This window comes from Talpa europaea (genome assembly GCF_964194135.1).
Source record: "Talpa europaea genome assembly, chromosome: 9".
Classification (NCBI taxonomy): domain Eukaryota; kingdom Metazoa; phylum Chordata; class Mammalia; order Eulipotyphla; family Talpidae; genus Talpa; species Talpa europaea.
The window spans coordinates 30,596,036-30,615,827 of NC_140076.1; the positions used below are offsets into that span (position 1 = coordinate 30,596,036).

At 37.4% G+C, this 19,792-nt stretch overlaps 1 protein-coding gene across 2 annotated transcripts in view; it reads right to left on the reverse strand.

Annotated features, from left to right (window-relative positions):
• Positions 1-19,792, reverse strand: part of AGBL4 (AGBL carboxypeptidase 4) — a gene marked incomplete at both ends in the record, with an annotated part of 969,197 nt that overhangs the window by 433,414 nt on the left and 515,991 nt on the right. For both annotated transcript variants that reach the window (XM_084242049.1, XM_084242048.1), the window contains one exon: positions 2,760-2,976. In XM_084242049.1, the coding sequence (XP_084098175.1) occupies positions 2,760-2,976 (217 nt within the window). The remainder of the gene's footprint in view (positions 1-2,759; positions 2,977-19,792) is intronic.

The window sequence follows — 19,792 nt, forward strand, 5'->3', positions numbered from 1 at the left end:
TGTGTTTTGAATCTGAATAATCAGTATAGCTACAATTTCTTAATATGACAATCAAGACTTTTCATAGTTTGACTCCAATTTTCCTTTAGATTTTAATCAAACTAGATTTCTAATCAACTACTGCCATACAACAAATCAGACTATTTCTTATTCTTTGGACTACCTACTCTCCAGCTCTGTATTCAGTAATCCTACATATCTTTTATGATTCAGCTAAAAGTCCATCTCTATGGTATATAACGTGACCATTATTAGCTCTTTAAACAACTCATGAAACCCTTAATTGTATACTTTAAAGACATTAGAACTGTTTGAACATGTTATTTCCTCTGGTACAGGATAAATTTCTAGAAGCACACACTAAGACTTGCATAACTTTGTTATGTATTCCCACTGCACCTTTCATAGGTTCTGAAGTAGGATAGGGGGTCTCAACTTATTTAGCTTCTGCCTGAGGAATTCCTCGAAGAATAATTTTAAAATCGCTAATCAAGTCCTCCTTTTCTCATTTTCTACATTAAAAACCTGTCTCCAGCAAGGAGAAATAACATTCAAAGTCATACAAGTAACTTGATATTAGAGCTGGAGGCAGAACTCAGGTTTCCTGTGGCAAAGATTTTAGGTTGTGCTCTATATCTTATAGGACTGTCAGTTTTTACTGGAAACATGATCACCCAGAATGGACTGTATTTCTCATCCTAAAGTTAAATGTGAACCTGAGTTTTATTAAATGGCATAACAAGTGAAAGTGCCACATAACTACATCTTCTTCTCCCCCCATGTTCCTTCATATGCTTCATATGCTGGCACATGCTTGTGATGATAGAATTCCACACCGGATCTTAAGATTAAGGGCCATGTCCCAGAGATAGCAGAAAAGCTCGAAGAACCACAACTCTCTAAGGCCTTTAAGGAGCACAATTACATCATCAGCTCTGGAGTACCTACATCAAGGAAGAGAAATAAACTATCTTGGTCAAGTTGTTTTTCTTTTAAGATGTATTCTGGATATTAGTTATTAACTTAACCTATTATTCCTATTAGTTTTCTGATGCTCTTAGCTCTAGACAGATCTTAATTTATTCTTTCATTCATTCAATTATTTATTCAATAGTTATTCGAGGTACACCTATATCCTGCCTGGCATAAATCTAAGAGGGGCCTCAGTTGGACACAGAAAAGAAATGTACAAGTTTTGTCCTTAAACATCATGGGTATTGAATGAAATTCTCACTTTCTTAATTCAATATCACAGTTTATATGTCTGGAAAACAATCATTTCAGACTTTCTCTGCCAGTCCCATATGAAATAATCTCACTGTTTACAGTATTGTATTGTTGATCAGAGCACATGTGCTTAATATGTTCTATTTGCCTCTCTATAGCCATTCTTTGTAATTCTCTATTTTCTTCTCTGCCCAGAGAGGCTTATCTATATGGATTGCAACAGAGGACTCTCCTGCATCCTCATTATTGTCTGTGTCAACAGGAACCCCTGGCAGGAAAACAGAGAAGAATGAGAATGAAATCTGTGTCTTTTTTTTTTTTTTTTAGCTCTTCCCCCCATGGAGTCATCTCAGGCTAACTTTGTTCCTCAACTGAAGGTCATATTCTACTTGTGGTGAGCCATTACCTGACCCTCTTCTATTGGATTCTGTTAAACATTTCTTCCTTTCATACATTTTGCACTATTATTATCCCCAGGGAACTGTCCTATACCCTGTGGTTCCTCTGTACACTGCCCATACCTTGTAAATAGTCCATTTATTAAGTCCTCCTCAAATTAGCCTAATGAGAAGCTGCCATCTGTCTACTGTTAGCACGCTGACTGATACACCATGTGTCCCAATTTTTAGTTAGAAATATTTAGGCACCATTTATACATGGTATCCACTGAAGCTACTATTAAGAAGAGGTTGGAGTAGTGGAAGAAAATTACCAAATCCTTAGTGCATACAGGACCTCATAATACCATCATGACCACTAGCTTTCAAGACCAGATTTGGCCTAACCCATATACAGGCCCTCTTTAGGTCTCTCTTTTTTTGGGGGTCTGTGGGCCATACTCTACATTTCAGACAGCTGAGTCTTGAAAACTTTTGTTTAGAAGGGGGACTCACTGCCAGGTGGACTATGTGGGACCCATAGTCACTAGGAAGAGTACATTTTCTTACCAATACCCAGTAGAAGCCCGAGTGTAGAATATACTGGAAATTCTATCAATATCCTCATTTAAGACCTTTAAAGACAGCTCAATTTTAGGGGCATGATTCATACTTACTGAAAAATGAAACATAAAATCAAATTATCACCTGCTTGTTCCTTACTAGCAACCAAAGTATTGCTGAGCACAGAGAACAAAACCTATGCATCTATTGTTAAGCACAGCTTCAGATCCTGGGTTTAACAGTGAAAGGGAAGAGGAAGAGGGTGAAGTAAAATATGGTAGGCGAACAAGGCATGTCCTTCCAGTCCTTCCAATGTGTCCAAATTCTAAGCCTTGTGAATATGTTACTTTATGTGACAAAGAAATTTTACAGATGTAACTAAATAAAAGAGCTTCAGATATTCTCTTGGTATTAGCTGAGTGAGCTCAACAGAATCATCAGAGTCCATAACAATGAAAGAAGGAGGCAGGAAATCCAGTGTCAGAGCACATAATCTACAAAGCACCAATGGAAACACACCAACATTGCATTCTATAAATACCCTTCGCCAAGCTCCTCCCCCAAGGCTGCCGGATTCTGAATGGGCCTTACCACGCTCTGACCCAGCTGCTCCCGAAAGAAGTAATCCATATTTCTCTTTTGCAGGCTGTCAAGATAATGCTGGAAGCGAGTGTATGTATATGGGTAGCAGTAAGCAAATTGGTAAATATCTTCTTCTAGGTCAAAACAAAATGCAAAGGACATCACATAATTCTTCCTATGGTCCGGGCAGCGATAGTAGTAAACATTTTTAGGTGGCAGCCGTTGCCTGAAAGATACAAAGAAAGAAATTTGGGTATATCAGACAACCATTCGAGTTTCAAAATGTAATAAATAGGAAAAATGAGAAAAACAGTAACATCTAGAAACCTAGATGGTAGCAAGGAAAAACAATATATTTCATGTATCATTAAAGAGAGATCAGAACTGCAGCACTCTGTCCCAATTCCAGCCCCACCCTCTGTCTAGTTTGGACAATGCAAAATTAAACAACAGTGAACAGGTTTTATTAATCACTGATACTTATTTTGAGTACCTATTACTTTCTCAGGAATTGTGCTAGGTTCTTGATGTGTAATGGTAAAGATCTCTGTCCTCATGGAGTAAATTCTATTGGGGCAGCAGTCAATAAAATATGAAAAATAGACAATACAGTTACAGACTCTAAAGTGCCTTGAGGGAAGATAAAGAGTGTGATGGTATAACACATATACAGGAGGTTTACTTTTCCCAGGAAAGTCAGGTTTTTGTATTACATTACTAATTTAGACCTTTTAAAATAAGCTAATATTAATTAAGCTAATTAAGTTATTAGTATTATTTTTCTGCAAAGCCTTCCATGGATAAATTTTCCATAGAAGCACTTTGGGAAAAACTGCTTTAAAATATGATGTGTAGGTGATTTTGCTAAATCATCATGCTTATTCTCCAACAAGGAACACTGAAACACAGACATGGGAAAAGGCAGAATGTTCCAGTCAAAGTTCACATAACTTCATTAGATTCATCCATGTCAGGAGCTCTCTGCACCATCACATGCTTTATGATACAGACACTTTTCACTGTTTCCCTGCAGAGAATGCCTGATTTCTGTTCCTCCAAATCCTGTTAGTCTTACCAAACCCATCTCAAACTGTGCCATGTCCATGATTGTCCACTGACAACTCCAAACTCCCGTATTTTCTAGCAACTCTTGCTTTTATATTGATGGCTTCCTAAGTCTCATTCACTATGATATGTTCAGAAGCTCCTTAACAGCAAATTTGTTTCTGGGGTATTCTGGCAGTGGATGGAGGATGTTAGGCTAAATTATAGAGCCCTGACATTCAACTGAGAAGCTAAGAGGCATAAGAGCATATGGAGAAGAGTTCAAGGAGGGGTAGGAGATGAAGTCCAGAAAAACAAAAATGGTAATGGCTGCAGGTTGAACTGTTAGAGAAAACTGTTAAGAGCTACTAAAACATTATGACATGTCATTGATTAGTATGCAATCTTTTTTCCTAATATGGTGTCATTCCAAGTCTGCCCAGGGTGAGAGGTAAGCTTGTCCATACAGCAGTTTGTAGTAAGTGGTAGTATTGAAGGCTGGCTAGGTTTATGCTAAGACCCACCAACAGAGTTCATGTGCCTCCTTCTCCCAAAGCCATCTGGAAAAGAAAAGACACACAAATAACAACAGTTTAAAAATGAGCCTCCTGGGCACTTTTCCCTGGTAACCAGACTGCTACTCTAAGTCTTCCTATGTTGACATTTTGGGACTTCCAGTGATAAGATAGAGGAAAAAATTATCTGGAAGGTATATGGGAAGTGAAGAGGGAAGTCATCCCATTTTGATCCTTCTGTACAAAGGAGTAGAGGAAAAGGAGCAGTTCCTGTGAGGGCAATGGGGGAAAATAATAGCCTCATTATTTTATTCAACAAATGTTTGCTAAATAACATGTAACAAGCAGTGTGGCTAAGAAAAGTGGCCAAGGAAACAGTGAAAGAAATGACTTAGGGTTCAAAGGGAATATTCACCTTGTACCTTAGTTTCAGTGAAAAAAGTGGAAAACATAAAGGTTTGGATAGAAAAGGGAGCAGTGGAAAGTCAAGATTAGAGAGAGAAAAACAAACTAGAACAGCAGAAAGGACAGAAGGAGAAGGGAGTATGGTCTACTTTTGTAATGTGATCGAAGATGCAGGAATGTGAGCCTGGTGGAAAAAGCAAGTTTCAGGATTCCAGATTCATATTCAAGAACACCAGTGAAAGCAGCCTTGAGGTCTGCAGCCAATGATCTGTGGTAGTCGCTTCTGGCCCTGACCGTGAGGTCTGAGTCTTAGTCGCCTGGAGCACAGAGGGACAATGTCTTTATGTGCAGGTGATTCCTACAATCATAGGCCCCTCAGGTTATAGTGTCAATATTTCCAGCTCTCTATTTACTAGTATATTCTGGTCAGGATCCATGCTTTAAATCCACTCCTATTTTTGTCCTATTCATGCCAAGTTCAGCAAGTTGACTCTGAGAGCCTACTATCTCCACCAAATTTGATTAAATGCTATCAGAAGCATTCATCTAATGCTGGCAGCTGTCCCAGATCTCTCCTGAGTGGGTCAGATGCCTAACCTGATTTGCAGACAGAGTGAAGGTAATGGGCCCCAGGATAATCATTCAAGGAAGCTGTGATGCTGCTCATAGCTTAGATTTTCCAGACATTGCTAAGGATACCAACAAAACCTTTTTGAAAAGGACTCAGCAGGTCAAATTCACGAGGACTTACAAGTAATGCAAAGTGGTCTGGCATTATGTTGGATAAACATATTACTAATTTGGAATGCACTCCTGATTTTCCTTTTATTTCACTTAATATATTTCCACTATGTCTCAGGCTAAGTGTTTTATATGCATTATTATTTAATCCTCATAATAAGGATGAGCTAGGGGCTATTCACATCCCATTAATACAGAGAAGAAAATCAAAGCTCAGAGAGGTAAAAAAAAAAAAGTTTTCCCTGAGGTAACAAGGTCACAAGCAGCACAGCCCATATGAGGTAAGGGGAGTGCAAGTCCAAAGTCTGTGCTCAGAGATATTAAGGCATCTTGACACCCTCTTTTTTCCCCTTTCCACCGAATGCATAGTCTCGCCTTTTGCTTCCAGAAATAACAGTGCCCTCACCATGATAAAAACACAAACAACCCACTGGCCTCAAATTTTTGTTAGGACCACAGAACTGCCTGAGATCTTCCTGTGATTCTGGCATCATCACATATTTCTCTTTCGAAAACCTGTGAATAGCCACTCTGAGCTACCTCCAATTCTCTAGCGCAAATTTGTGACACACATCCAACAGCTCTATGTCTTCATGTTTGAACTTTCCTTCATGTGGACTCCCTGCCCTACCATCTTACCTAGAGTCATGGGCCCCTTCTATAGGTGAACTCCTAGTTATACATGTGGTATCTGGTGTGGACTGTTAATAAAAATTTAAATAATTTTAATGAACTAACAAATGAACAAAAACTGTATAAATAAATGTGCCTATCCTTTAATATATCTTCTCTTTGAAACCTTACCTATTTAGTCTTCATTAATTTTTCTCTACTTTGACATGTGATATTAAAAAATATATTTTTGTCTCTTAACAATGAGCAACAAAAGTTAATGGAGATTTCTTCAAAGAGAAGGTAGGCTTCTTGAAGACAAGAATAGTGTCACCTTTTTCCCTCTCTTTCTTTCTAGAAATGGTACAGAGAAATTTCAAACAATACTTACTTATTATAAAAGCAATGATAAAAGGAAAAGAAGACATTCTGAAGATAAATGATAGACATCATAGGAAGGTAGATTTTAGTTCAGAATAAAGTAGATACTCTTTAGAAGTCTCTGAATTCAATGAAGGGAAAGTAGAAAGGTCCATGTTAGAGGGGAGTACAAGCATGGGAAGCTTTAATGGATCTCGGAGAAAATTCCTGTACTTGATATTAGGTTTGACAGGCAGCCTTCTGATTCTATGTAACATGGAAAGTCTGAGGTAACAGTGAATTAAGATGTAACAGTGATAATTAACACAACAGTAATTCTTAATGTGCATATATCACTGAGCAGGTACTAGATCATTCTAAGCACTTTATATTATGTGAACTCCTTTAATTCTCACAACAATCCTCTGAAGTCACCCACTATCTCAATGATATAAGAATGAAGGTGGGGTCAAGAATACTTCTTCTTAAATGTTTCTCTTGTTAAGAGAAACAACTTGTTCATAACTCCAGAAACCTGTCAGAGGTGCAGGAGGAATTAAAAAAAAAAAAAAGCTGAATTGTATGCTTTCAGGACGCAGTGACTAAAAGCTGATCTAGTTCTTGGCACAAGCATCTTGTCTATCCCAATGACAATAGCACATGCACAAGTCTGAGGGAGTTCTGTAACTCACACCCTGAGATTCGGCATGCCTGCCCATCGAGGTAAGTGAGCATGCACACACACGTGCACACACGTACACATTCAACATGTTTATAGTCGTATTATATAGACTTTCTAATTATAACCTCTATTTCACTCTATATGCCTTTTTTTTTTTTTACCATTAGGTTGAACTCTCCTTGAGGAAAAGGAGCTTACATTGTTCATCCCTGCCTCTGTAGGACCCAACTAGAACCTTGTATAGAAGAGGTTCTCAAAAATGCTTATGACTGGATAAATGAATGTACTTGTGAATAAATTTTAAGGAATTGATAAAGCCCTTCAATATATCTATATTGTGCTCTCTCCATGTAAAACTGAGTCATTCCTGACTGCATTAAGTTCGCAAAAACTTCCACGCTTTTTTAAAATGTTCCTTCTGCATTTAAGTGCTTTTACTATACTTTACCATAATGTGTATCTCAATGTAGTGAACTGAGACCCAACTCAAATGACATTTCTTTTTATTTATTTTAAAGATTTACTTTTAAATCTTTAAAAAGATTTAAGATCAGATTATGAGATTTAAGATCCTCTCACCCGAGACAGAGTGGGGAAGAGAACAGACGGACAGACTGAAATACACTGCTGAGGGAAGCAGCAGGCGAGACAGGAGAGATCTGCCCGACCATGTGGGTATCTCCCTGGCCAGCAGGGATCGCACCAGCACTGCAGTGGGGATCGAACCGGCACTGCAGAGGCTGCAGACAGCTTCACAGTGCTGTGCTCAACCGCCTGTGCCACCAGGGAGGCCCTCAAATGACATTTCTTCTTTAAAGTCTCTGTAAACAACTCAAGAATGAACTAATTGTTTTTAAATACTAATTGCAGATGTTGTATTTCTAAATTCACCTCAAAATGTACTTAGCATAGTGGTTCACCCTGAGAAGGAGTTTAAAGCATGTTAGTTAAATGAATGTGTGAATGAATTTATGACTCAATGCTTTTTCTCTGCCTTCTCCTCAAACCTTCAGTCAAATCTCTAATGCGTCATTTTGGAGGTTATCAGACCAGAGAAAGAGAAGTCCATATACTAACAGAGTATATAAGGCTCCCCAAAATTATATTTCCTAGCTCTTCTGAAAAGCTCTCAAAGACAGGAGCCCTAACATCTCTAAACAAGCAGGAAATATTGATATGGACAGATGAGTTCTAACCCCAGGGTTTTCCTTGACAATAGACAGACATTTTTTCTTCAAATTAACAGGGAAATGACAAAGAATCAGCCTTTTCAGGTTTTAAGTCCTAAAGGAGGTATATAAAACAAAGTCACTCAGGCACTCCCAAAGGCAGTAACATATAGTAAGCACTTCCGTGTGCCAATAATGTGCCTCCTGTTTGATGGCCAATGCTGTTCGATTGATGCACACATATTCTTCCCACCACACCAAGGCTGTGCTGACTGAAATTCAGCCAACAACTGCAATTACAGACACAGTGCCTTGGTTCCACAGGAGAGGGAAGCAAACGGACATCCAGTTTCCCAGGTATATTTGAAATAGAGGGGAGTTTCATTCCTCTTCTATTCATGAGAGCAGCTGAATTTCTGGCTTGTCATCCCTGCCAAAACATGGCCATCAGTCTACGTGTGGCTGGAACAACTCAGGCTAACACTTAACTTGAGCCAGTTGACCCCCCCCCCCTTTTCTTCTCTGGCATCTGGCACTGTCAGGCACCTGGCATGGATGCCCATGCTATAAATCCACCCTCCCTAGGCAAACAGAACCATTCCTAATTCCAATCCCATCTTCCTCCAAATAATTATAATAGTGCTCCTGTCACCAGCATATCTATTCTTATCTTTCCCCACACTTTGTCACAGCTAATCTCTTGGTGAGTCACAGGGAGGGCAGAAAGAGAGTGAAGGGGTGCTTAGATACAGGCAACACATTTTTACAACTGATGTCCATCAGATTAACATCTTATCAGGGGCTGATGGGCACTGGTTGTGGGAGGGGAAAGACAGGGCTACACATTGCCAGCTGAGTTTTTGTTAACAAAAAGACACGGCTTGATTCTTGAATTAACCTTTTTGTCCTGCACACTCTATTGTTTATTTTTCAGAATTTATTTTATATGTAGGTTTTTTTTTTTTCATCTGTGCCTTCTGGAGAAGGACACCCACACACTGTGGCAGCAGCTGCTTCTATTACTTTCAAGCGATTAAAAAATTAAAATTAAACCCAATTATTTTGGCTGGTTTAGAGGCGGGGAATAGATGAGACTGATTATTCCCCTGGTCATGGGCAGCAAAAATATTCCTATCTACTCATGACCACTGGCAGAATGTTAGTGCAGCCGGAAACTCCAGGGGCGAGACAGGAGAGGTCTGCTTCGCTGTTTGAGGGTTAGCTCCCTGGCCTGGGATCAAATCCAGGCCACAGCAGTGACAGCACCGAGACTGAATCCCTAGACTACCAGAGAGGCCCGTTGTATTTCAGTCAGTCTGCCTGTTTTGTTCCCCACTCTGTCCTTGGTGAATCCTCTCACACACACCCTCTCCTGCATCTCTGGCCTGCACCTCAGCTCTTGTAGGCGTCAATAAATAAATCTTTTTAAAAAAAGAAATATGAAACAATGTTCAGCATCACTTGGAATCAGGGAAATGTATATCAAAACTACAATGAGATACCATCTTACACCAGTGAGAATGGCACATATTAAAAAAAACTAGCTACAACAAATGTTGGTGAGGACGTGGAGAAAAAGGAACTCTCCTGCACTGCTGGAGGAAGTGCAAGCTGGTACACCCACTATGGAAAGCTGTGTGGAGATTCCTCAACCTGCTAAAGATGGAGCTTCCATATGATCCAGTAATTCCACTCCTAGGTATTTACCCAAAGGACACAGAAACATTCATTCAAAAGGGCACCTGTACCTCTATGTTTATAGCAGCATTATTTACAATAGCTAAGCTATGGAAACAACCCAAATGCCCCAAAATAGATGACTGGATCAAGAAGACGTGGTATATATACACAATGGAATATTACTCAGCAATCAAAAAAGATAAACTCATGCAATTTGCAGCAACATGGATGGAACCGGAAGGGATCATGCTCAGCGAAATAAGTCAAAAAAGAAAAAGAAAAATACCCGATAGTCTCACTCATAGCAGGAATTTAGAAAATCTAAGTAAGGGACCAGGAAAAAGACTAATTATAATAAAGTAAAAATCAAAATCAACAAGCAGCTATAAACCAGAGACACACTACGGGAAGGGTGGAAGGGAGGGGGGATTAGGGTCAAAATAAGGGGGGTGGGAATTACATGGGGAATATAACCAAGATGAAAATGCATACATTGTGTGAAAATGAAAAATGATGTAAAAATATATAAAATAAAATAAATTTCCAATGTAAAAAAAAATAAACACTTGGTTATGAAAAAACAAAACAGTGATGACCCTATTTTCTCTTCCTAACCCTTTCTAGATCCAAAGAAAGGATTTCAAGTCTTAAACAGAGTGTCATCCAGATCAGGAAGGCAGTTAACTCCTACAGGCCCCAAATGGTGTTAAGGGAAGGGTGCAAAGGTGTTGCCACTTCTGACAACTTTTTATTCCAGTCATTCATGCTATGAAATCTAATCCAAACAGTAATCTACCAGATACATGGACCCTCCAGGTGACTAGTTGGTGGGATGGACAGGAAATGTAAAAAATTATATATTATTGAATATGAAATATGTTTGGGAAATGGAGACTGAGCAGTCCTGTTTAATGTGAATAGTTTGATTGTTCTTAGCAAACTTATCATATGGTATAACTCTAATTATTTTATCTTTTGGTTACATTGAAAAAATTTGGCAATAAAACCCTTCACACCAGTAATTAGCTCAGAAATAGAAAAGTGCATGTTTTAGGGAAATTAAATACTGACTTTTCATTTCTCACAAAATTCAGTTAAAAAAAAAAAAAAACATGAAACCTGTATAAACTATCAGTATTTATGATTCACTGTAGGAGGGGTACTGATAACATGACCAGATAAAAACTGGAAGACACCAATCTGCTGAAGACACCAGCATCTACTTGATTTAAAGTTATTATTAAAACTTATGCCCAAAGACTACAATTTACACATGAAAAAGCAAAGCCTAGAAGAAAAATGACTGAAATTATTTTAGCAGAACTCTCATGTACTCTAAATGAAAAGCCACTCTTCAGAGTGATGTGTAGTATGGCTTGTTATTTAGAGTACATGAGAGTTCTGCTAAAATAATTTCAATCATTTTCAACCCCAAGTTTTCTTATATATAAAGTGATAGCTATTAATGTCTTTTTCTATTAGAAGAACTAAAAGAAGTAGTTTTATATCAGTATGATCATATGTTTCAAATAGAAAGTAACTTAATTCCAGTTATTTTCATTCAATTAATTAAATCAAACTAAAACTTTAAGAAATTCCTCTGTTGAATACAAAAGACTGTCTTCATGACAAGGATACTACTAATTCAGTAAACAAAAAAGTTCAGTATTAAATATTAAACTGATTTATATTTTGTGGTAATAGGAATGAAAAATTTGGTAAAAGCAATATACTAGTTAAGTCAGCAAAACTAAGGAATATATTTGTATTTTGAATTGGTTTGAGGTACAAGTAAATTATAACTGCTTCAAAACAAGCTAGTATTTTCAACCTTTTAATTAGAAACATTGTTCTCAAAATTTACACAAAATAACTGAATTATATCACTTTTATGAAGCTAATGCTCAACCACACATGCATACAATTTTTCTTACACTTAGAGGAAGGCAGATCATGCATACTTACTGTCTACCATCAAAACAGATTTTGAGAGTTTAATAAACTGCTTTGTTAATGTTGATTTTCTCTTTTTGTTGTTGTTGTTAAAGAGGCCCCTAAATTTTGTTAATGAGACTTCTAGATGCAAACAAAATTTTCACTGGATTTTGTGCAAAATTAATTGGAAATCTTTAATCAAATATTCAACTATGAAACAACAAACTAGTTCAGTTTTAAAGCTTTTATCAACTTGCAATTTTTGAAATCAAAGTTTATAAATAAGAAGATAGGATTTTTTTGTTATTAAAAAAAAAAAAAAGCAAGGGAGAACCTGCACAAATTAAATGAAGGAAACCGGAGTACACGATTTAATTTTGAAATTCAACGATTATACATTGGGAAACCTCGGTTTAAAAGGAGACTATTTAGTGAAGCAATTATTTTTAATCGGAGCATTACATATTGTTTCAGAGTTGGAGTGAAAGGGAGAAGGCCTCGAGTTTTGTATCTGCATTTGGTGAAAATTTCAAAGTACCAAGACGCGTTTTATTTGACAAATGTTGTTTTATATATAAAAAAAAATGTATCCAAGAAAATTTCTCTGAAGGGAGTAAACAAGATTGTAACTATGAAAATATTTGGACTGAAATGTTTATATATTTCAGTACTAAAAATCTTGTAACTGAGAATATCTGCTTATGCAGAATAACTTGTTTAGCAGGTATCTCAGTACCTATAGAGATAATGCTTTTTATTTTTATTTAAGAATATTATGATCTATGAAAAGAATCATTGAAAATATGAATAATTTCAAACTAATTAACCATAAAATGCAATACCGAAGAAGACTGAAGGCAATGTCAATTGAAAGCTAAAAATAACTAAACTGTTATTAGGGGGAAAAAAACTTCATAAAAATACCAATGACATAGAATTAAAAATACATGTAGCTAAGAAACTGATTAAAGCATGTGAATATATGCCAAAAATGATGGCACTGATTTTAAGAAAATAAATTGTTTCTACTTAACTTTACATGGATTATATCAATTTTATTTTTAGGTTGAATTTTGATTTTGAAAATAATTGTTCTGTAAGCCCATTATGATAAAACATGGCCAAAGCATGAATATATGAAAAATATATACAAAATTTCATTTTGGTCTCCCTGTTCACTTTTATTTGGAACGATATATCATGTGATTATGTGGTCATCCTATCCATCTGCCAACCTGACTGATTCTCTTAAATGTCACAAATTTACCTCAAATTCAACCTGATAAAAATGGGTCTTCTGACTGCCCCCCCCCTTTCCATATATGATCTTCTGGAAGTGCTTCCAACTGGGTAAAAAAGCTCCACCATCCCCATCCCTCCAGGGGATAATCCAGAAACTTCAGGGTCAAACTTGCTATCTTCTCTTTCAGTCTTTCTTTCCATTCAATAAATAATGCCTGTGAGTGTTCTATGCTGACATCCTTCTAGATGTTAGGGAGGCAAAAATAAAAGAGCAATTCTACGTTTTCATGGAAGTAAATTCTAGTGAGAGAGATTTAAAAAAAAATGATTTATAATATATAGTGTAAGGTAATTGTTAAGTGGAGTGGATATAAATAAAGCAATGTAAGGAGGGAATTTGAGTTATGGTGATCAGAGAGGTAGCCACTTAGGAGAAACTGAATGGCAAGAGAAAATAATCCATATATGTATATACACGGAATAGCAAACACAAAGTTCCAAAATGCAAATCACAAAGAGATTTGTGTGTGGGCCTCCCCTGGTGGCGCAGCGGTTGAGCGCAGGGCTGCGAAGCTGCCTGCAGCCTCTGCAGTGCCGATTCGATCCCCGGCACCAGCAAGGGTCCCACGCCCGCTGCTCCCCTCAGCGGTGTATTTTGTTTGTCTGCCTGTTCTGTTCCCCGCTCTGGCTCTGGTGAATTCTCTCACACTACCGCACTTCTGACTGTACCCAGTGCTTATATAAATGAATAAATAAATCTTAAAAAAAAAAAAAACAGAGATTTGTGTGTCTCCAAGAATAGCAAGATCAGTTTGATTGAATAGGAATAATTGAGGAGGTGGTTGAGAGGTACCAGATTATTGAGCTTGCACGCACACATAAATGTTTATATGAGAATCCACTGTAAGGCAGAGATAAGGAAAACGATGACATAATTTGTTTTTAAAGGAGCTCCTGAGTAGAGAAGTAGTCTGTAGGGGGTGGTTGAAAGCAAGGAGACTACTTAGGTAGCTATTGCAGCGATCCAGGCAAGAAATAGTGATGGATTAGTTGAGGGTAAAAACTGTGAATGATAAAAAGCTGTAGAATTTTGAATAGTTCGAAGGTAAAAGACTATAGGATTTATTGATGGATTAGCTATAAGTTGTAAATATAAAAGTCAATGATATTTTTATATCATTACTGAAAAATTTATATCTCCCATCTCCTCATGAATTTAATTCTATCTCTTGAAGATATTGACAACCTGTTTATTTGTTTCTATTCCTATGTTTTTGCTAATTTTCCAAAAATGTCTTCTGCCTTGCCCAACTTTATTATTTTCACTCTTTCCTTCTCTAATCCCTTCTCCAATACCCTTTTCAAAGTTTAATTGAATCATGTCTTTTTCTGAATTAATAGAACAGTTTCCAATTATGCTTGAATGAAATTCAAATTCTTTAACATGACTTTTTTTTACTATGAACCAAGTTCACAGTACATCTCAGAACCCTGGAATACTTGTTTTTTTTGCTCCAGCCTGTTCTCTACACTAACTCTCTCTCTTACCTAGCTGACTTGTACTCTTCATTTTTGTTTTAGCATAAATATTTCCCTAAGTTAGACTATCTTGTTAACTTCCTTCAGAACAAGTAGAGCTTTTTCCCCAATTACTAATTCAATTTACAATTATATATGCATTTGTGCTTGTTTATTTAGAGTTTACATTTCCTACTAGATTGTAATAACAATGTGGGTAGGGACAATATCTTTATTTTGCTCACCAAATAACCCAGCATCTGATCTGGAACTCAGATTCTTAGTAGATATTAATTGAATGTGTATAGATGGGCTGGTGAGGGGATAATGAGAGCTAAGCATAAGAGAAGTAAGAAGGCTGATTGTCAGTGACTTGCTTGGGATACGGAGCTCTAAACCTAGTTAGCTAGTGAATTCTAAGCAGAGTTTGGTAAGGATGGGTATTATCGTGAAGGGATTTTAAGCTGCTCCATTTATTTATTTATGCATATAAGAGTTGGGGTACAGGCCAGAGATGCGGGTGGTGAGAGTATCCACCAGAGACAGAGTGGGGAACAGAACAGACAGACTGACCGAAATACACTGCTGCGGGGAGCAGCAGGCGAGACAAGAGAGGTCTGCTTCACAATGTGGGTAGCTTTCTGGCGGGCCGGGTATTGAACTTGTGCTAGAGGCTGCGGATTGCTCCAAAATGCGGTACTTAAACCCTTGCGCCATCAGGGAGGCCCCGGTTTCCTTCCTTTTCTCTACAAGAGTTTGTTTTTGCATTCTTCCTGCTTCTCCCTCAACTACTATCATAACAAAGCTTTTAAGCAAAGAGATACATTGTCACTTGAATCACATTGTCACTTTTAGGCTCCACTATTTGTGGAGTCACTATCACAGTAAGGTTTTCCAGATTTAAATGTCAAGCTTGGCCTGGCTCACTAAGCTGTGTGTGTGAGGGGTTCTTCATCATAATGTACAAAATGTGCATTGTAGTTACAGTACCAAGTTACAGTGCTCTCTTCACTCAGTGTAGTACTATAGGCGAGACATAACCAAGGGTAGAGGGTGATTAGTAATATACCAAGAAATATAGAGAACAAGGGACATCTGAAGGATTATCTTGTTTATCACCACCCAACCCCCCAAATATACATACAACATGCTCAAATCCTAGCACAAGGAGTACCTGTTCCCCAAGTGAAAGAGCTGAGACTCTAGTAGAAAGACTTGAGAAGCAGATTATGAGATTATTGTGTTCAAGTGACCTGGAATCCAAGGAAGTCAGTAAACACCCTAAATGGCTTAAATTTCAGGTTGCCAAATCTATGGAACTTAGCCAAAAATCAAAGTGAAATATGATCTGTTCCAAAAACTAAAGTTTCAAATTCAAGGGGGTAGGGGTGAAAAATAATAATGTTGGAGCCAAGACTTAGTCAGCAGCTAAGAAAGTAGACTGCCAAGGAGAAAAATGAGTATGGTCAAGAGGGCATAGGTAGCAAGTGACTTTTACTTCTCTGGGCAGAAAGCACAATCCACATGTATAGAGGGAAAATATGTGATCAACACCAGTGAGCAGAAGGAGAGTAGGGTTACTTAACAGAGATGATGAATATATTAGGTTCCAAGTCAGGTCATATGGAAATTGTTTTCTATTATAATAAAGTGAACCAAAAGTGATATCTACACTACTAGATAGGAATATCTGGCATGAATACATTGAGAGCAAAATGGTACTCTTTGCTGTCAGTCTCCAGATAGTGGATCAGGATGCCCAGCCAGGTCACTGCTCCAAATGAAAAGTTGTAATGGCTTGATGACCTAAGGATGCATAAGGAGAGGCAAGTTGTGAGATCTGGTATGTGAGCTGGAAAGCCAAAGCACAGACTAAAGGACAAAGACTGAAACAAAGATCTTGAGAAGGTCTGAGACAGAGAAAGAATCTTCCCTAATAGTGTCAGAAGAATTACTATAGTAGTCAAGAACCCCACCAGAATGAGTTCAGCAATAAGCATTAAGTTACAAGGTCAGAACAAGTAAGAGGTTGGGAATGGAGACTAACATGGGAGTCAGAGGTAAAGAAAAAGCTGAGGTCTATCATTCTGGCTAGGAGGCTAAATTAGGTCCAGACTTAGTCATGGTTCTGAGGAAAAAGCACTAGGAATTGGAAGAACTTTTATCTTCTTGCCAGTGGCTCTTATGCACTGTTTGTAGAATAGGACCATGTCCCATACATGGCTGGGACTAAGTCACTAGGAGAGCTGAGTTATTAAATGATGGGAGCTTAATAGTGGATGTCTACTAGGTGTAGAGTTACTAATCTTTTGTCTCATTCACTTCCTCTGGGATGTCCTTCCTCCACCTACAACAACTACCACTTCCCTGCCCCATGTGATCTTTGAGTACATGCATCATACTTCATTATAGCTTAACACTGTACTTGTTTGTTTTATGAGAGTAAGGCCAAGTCTCTATTTGTGCAGCATGAAGTGCTAGTGGCTAGCTCAAGTCTGATACATAGAAATACTAAATAAATAATTTTTACTCAATGAGTGAATGAAAGAATAAATTAAACAGGGCATAACAAAAAATCAGGTTGAAAAGGAAGCTGGGGACCACCTTTGTAAACCAGGTTCTAGGGCAAGGTTGATCCTAAAAGAAGTAAAGAGCCACTAATGTATTTTAAGTATATTCCAGGTGACCTGCAACCACTGGCTATATCCAAATAGGTTATGTCCTCACTAAGTAACTGGTTGAAATTCTGATTCAGAGCAGTCAGCTCTGACATTTTGGTCTTAATCATAACAAAGACCATATCTAAATCAATTTCTTAGTATCCATCATCTGCCTATGAATGGTACAGATTTCATTCTACAATGCTGATCTTCACAGTTAAAAATTATGTGAAAGAACTTTCATACTTCAGTGGACTTATTAATCATAGAAGCTCTGAATCCATGAGTTTCACAACCTCCCACTTTTCAGGGTTATTATGTTAATTAAAATAATAAAATGGACTCAATAAAAAACTTCTGGTAATTGAAATGAGTAAATGAACTTTGCAAGTCATTTACCAGCTTCCTGAAATTTGGGAATCAGAGGCATAGAAGGTGAGAAGCTTTTTATTTTCTTCCAATAAGAATGCATAATTGTTCTTTGAAATAATCTATCTGGGAGGCCTATGAACTCTTTATACTGATACCACTATACACTTCTTTTAAGGGAAAGGGAACTTTAGAGCTCATCTATTCCAATGTCTTTGAAACTTTTTTTTTAAGTTTCTTGAAAGTGCTTTCTTCAAAAAAGTTGGCAGAGAAGCATAATATGCAAAAAGCAAATAAGCAGATAACCAGATTTCAAATGGCAAGAAACAGGGCAAAGGGAAGCTGGACTTGATCTGGTTCAACATTTTCATTTCACAGCTGACTCCTAGAGAGATTAAATTATTGGGCCAAATCCACAATGGAGGTTAGAGGAAGAGCTGAGAACTGCTCTTCCAATTATATATTTTTTGTTAATTTATTGAAGGATTATTTAATGCTGAGGCTATATAGTAGTGTATAAAATTCCTGTTTTATGGGAGAGAAAAAAATTAACATATATATACATAACAAATATTTTATGTATAAATATTTGGTGTAAATAGTGGTGGTAAGTACTACAAAGAAAAAAGATAGAATAGGGGCTAGAAAATAAATTATAGAAATGACCACTGAAAGTATAGCCTTGTGAATAAAAAGTAAAAGATGGGGTGTGATAAATTTATTATGCAGGGTTGCCAAGAAGGTCACTTCTAAATAAAATGAAGGAGTAAATGCAGTGGATTTCTGGAGGAAGTGTTCAGGCAGGGTAAATAGCAAGTGCCAGTCATGTTTCCCTGCTGCTCCTGCTCTTCCAGAATAGAGCACCTACTAGGTTCCAGAAACTGCATTATCCTCTTTACATGCATGAAGGCTTGAAATATTGAGAATATATATTCTAGAATCATTCAGATCTAGTTTTGTATCTCATTTTTTGCCATATAATTAACTTCTCTTTTAACTTCAATATTATGACTTTTTTTAAAAAGGGAATATAGTATTTTTTTCTTGCAGATTCATTCAAAGAATCTAATAAGAAAATTCATGTAAGTTCCTAATATATACCAATGCTCTACAATTAAACTATCAGTATTTTCTATTTTATTTGAACGGCAAGATTCTTGTAGTAAGCATTAGTACATTTTGGCTGTTTGGTGTCTATTTTCTCTTCCTAAGAGTAAATTATTTCCTATAATAAATGACTTCTTCACTGGGTAGAGCTTGTTGGAGTGATAAGTAATGCATATGTACATAGGAGAGTATGTGTTGTGATTAGGGAAGGTTTCCTGAAGAGAGAGGCTTCCCACTGAATCTTGACAGGGGGTTAAAGTGTGATTTTGTTCAAATGGTGAAAATATTGTGTAGAAAGAGGGCGTGTTTATGAAAAAGACCAGAGGCGAGAGTGCACCAGATGTATTCAAGGTAACTGGGCTATGTAGCTGAAGCATATGTTTTATGTGGTTTATCACTGGAGAAGAGTCTGAAGAGGAACTTGAAGCTAGGTGTAGGGGATGGGATGGGGTTTGGGTGTCAGACTGAGGCCTATCATTCATCAAATCTATCATCCATATGCTGCACTTTCTCCAAGTTACTGTAACTGTTCATGCCTCTGTCTGCATCTTCATCCTCTGTCTTGCTTAGGATGGCACCAAGGGAGAGAGAAGATGCACATGACATTATCAGAGCCAACACAGAGCATGTTGGAGAAAGTGATAGCTAAAATATAAGAAACGGGTAGATTCCTGTTCTGGACAGGACTATTGAACAGCAGTCAGCTTCATATCAAAAGTTTTTCAACTAACCTAGTCATTTCTGGGAGAATTCTAGGGGGAACCCTAAACTAGATTTGTAATTTGGGAGGGCATGGAGAAAGTGGTACTGTGTATACAAAGAGGCCTGTAACAGTAAAATGGTTAAAAAGTTCAGGCCTATCTCTATAAACCGGTCTTTTGTCTTGGAGCATAAAATTGAAAAAGTGTCCTGCAAGCTGACAAATTATTGTAATAAGGGAAAAATAAAAAGGGAGAAAATAAATCCCATGAAGTGAAGACAGAGGTGATAGGATCAAAAGGTG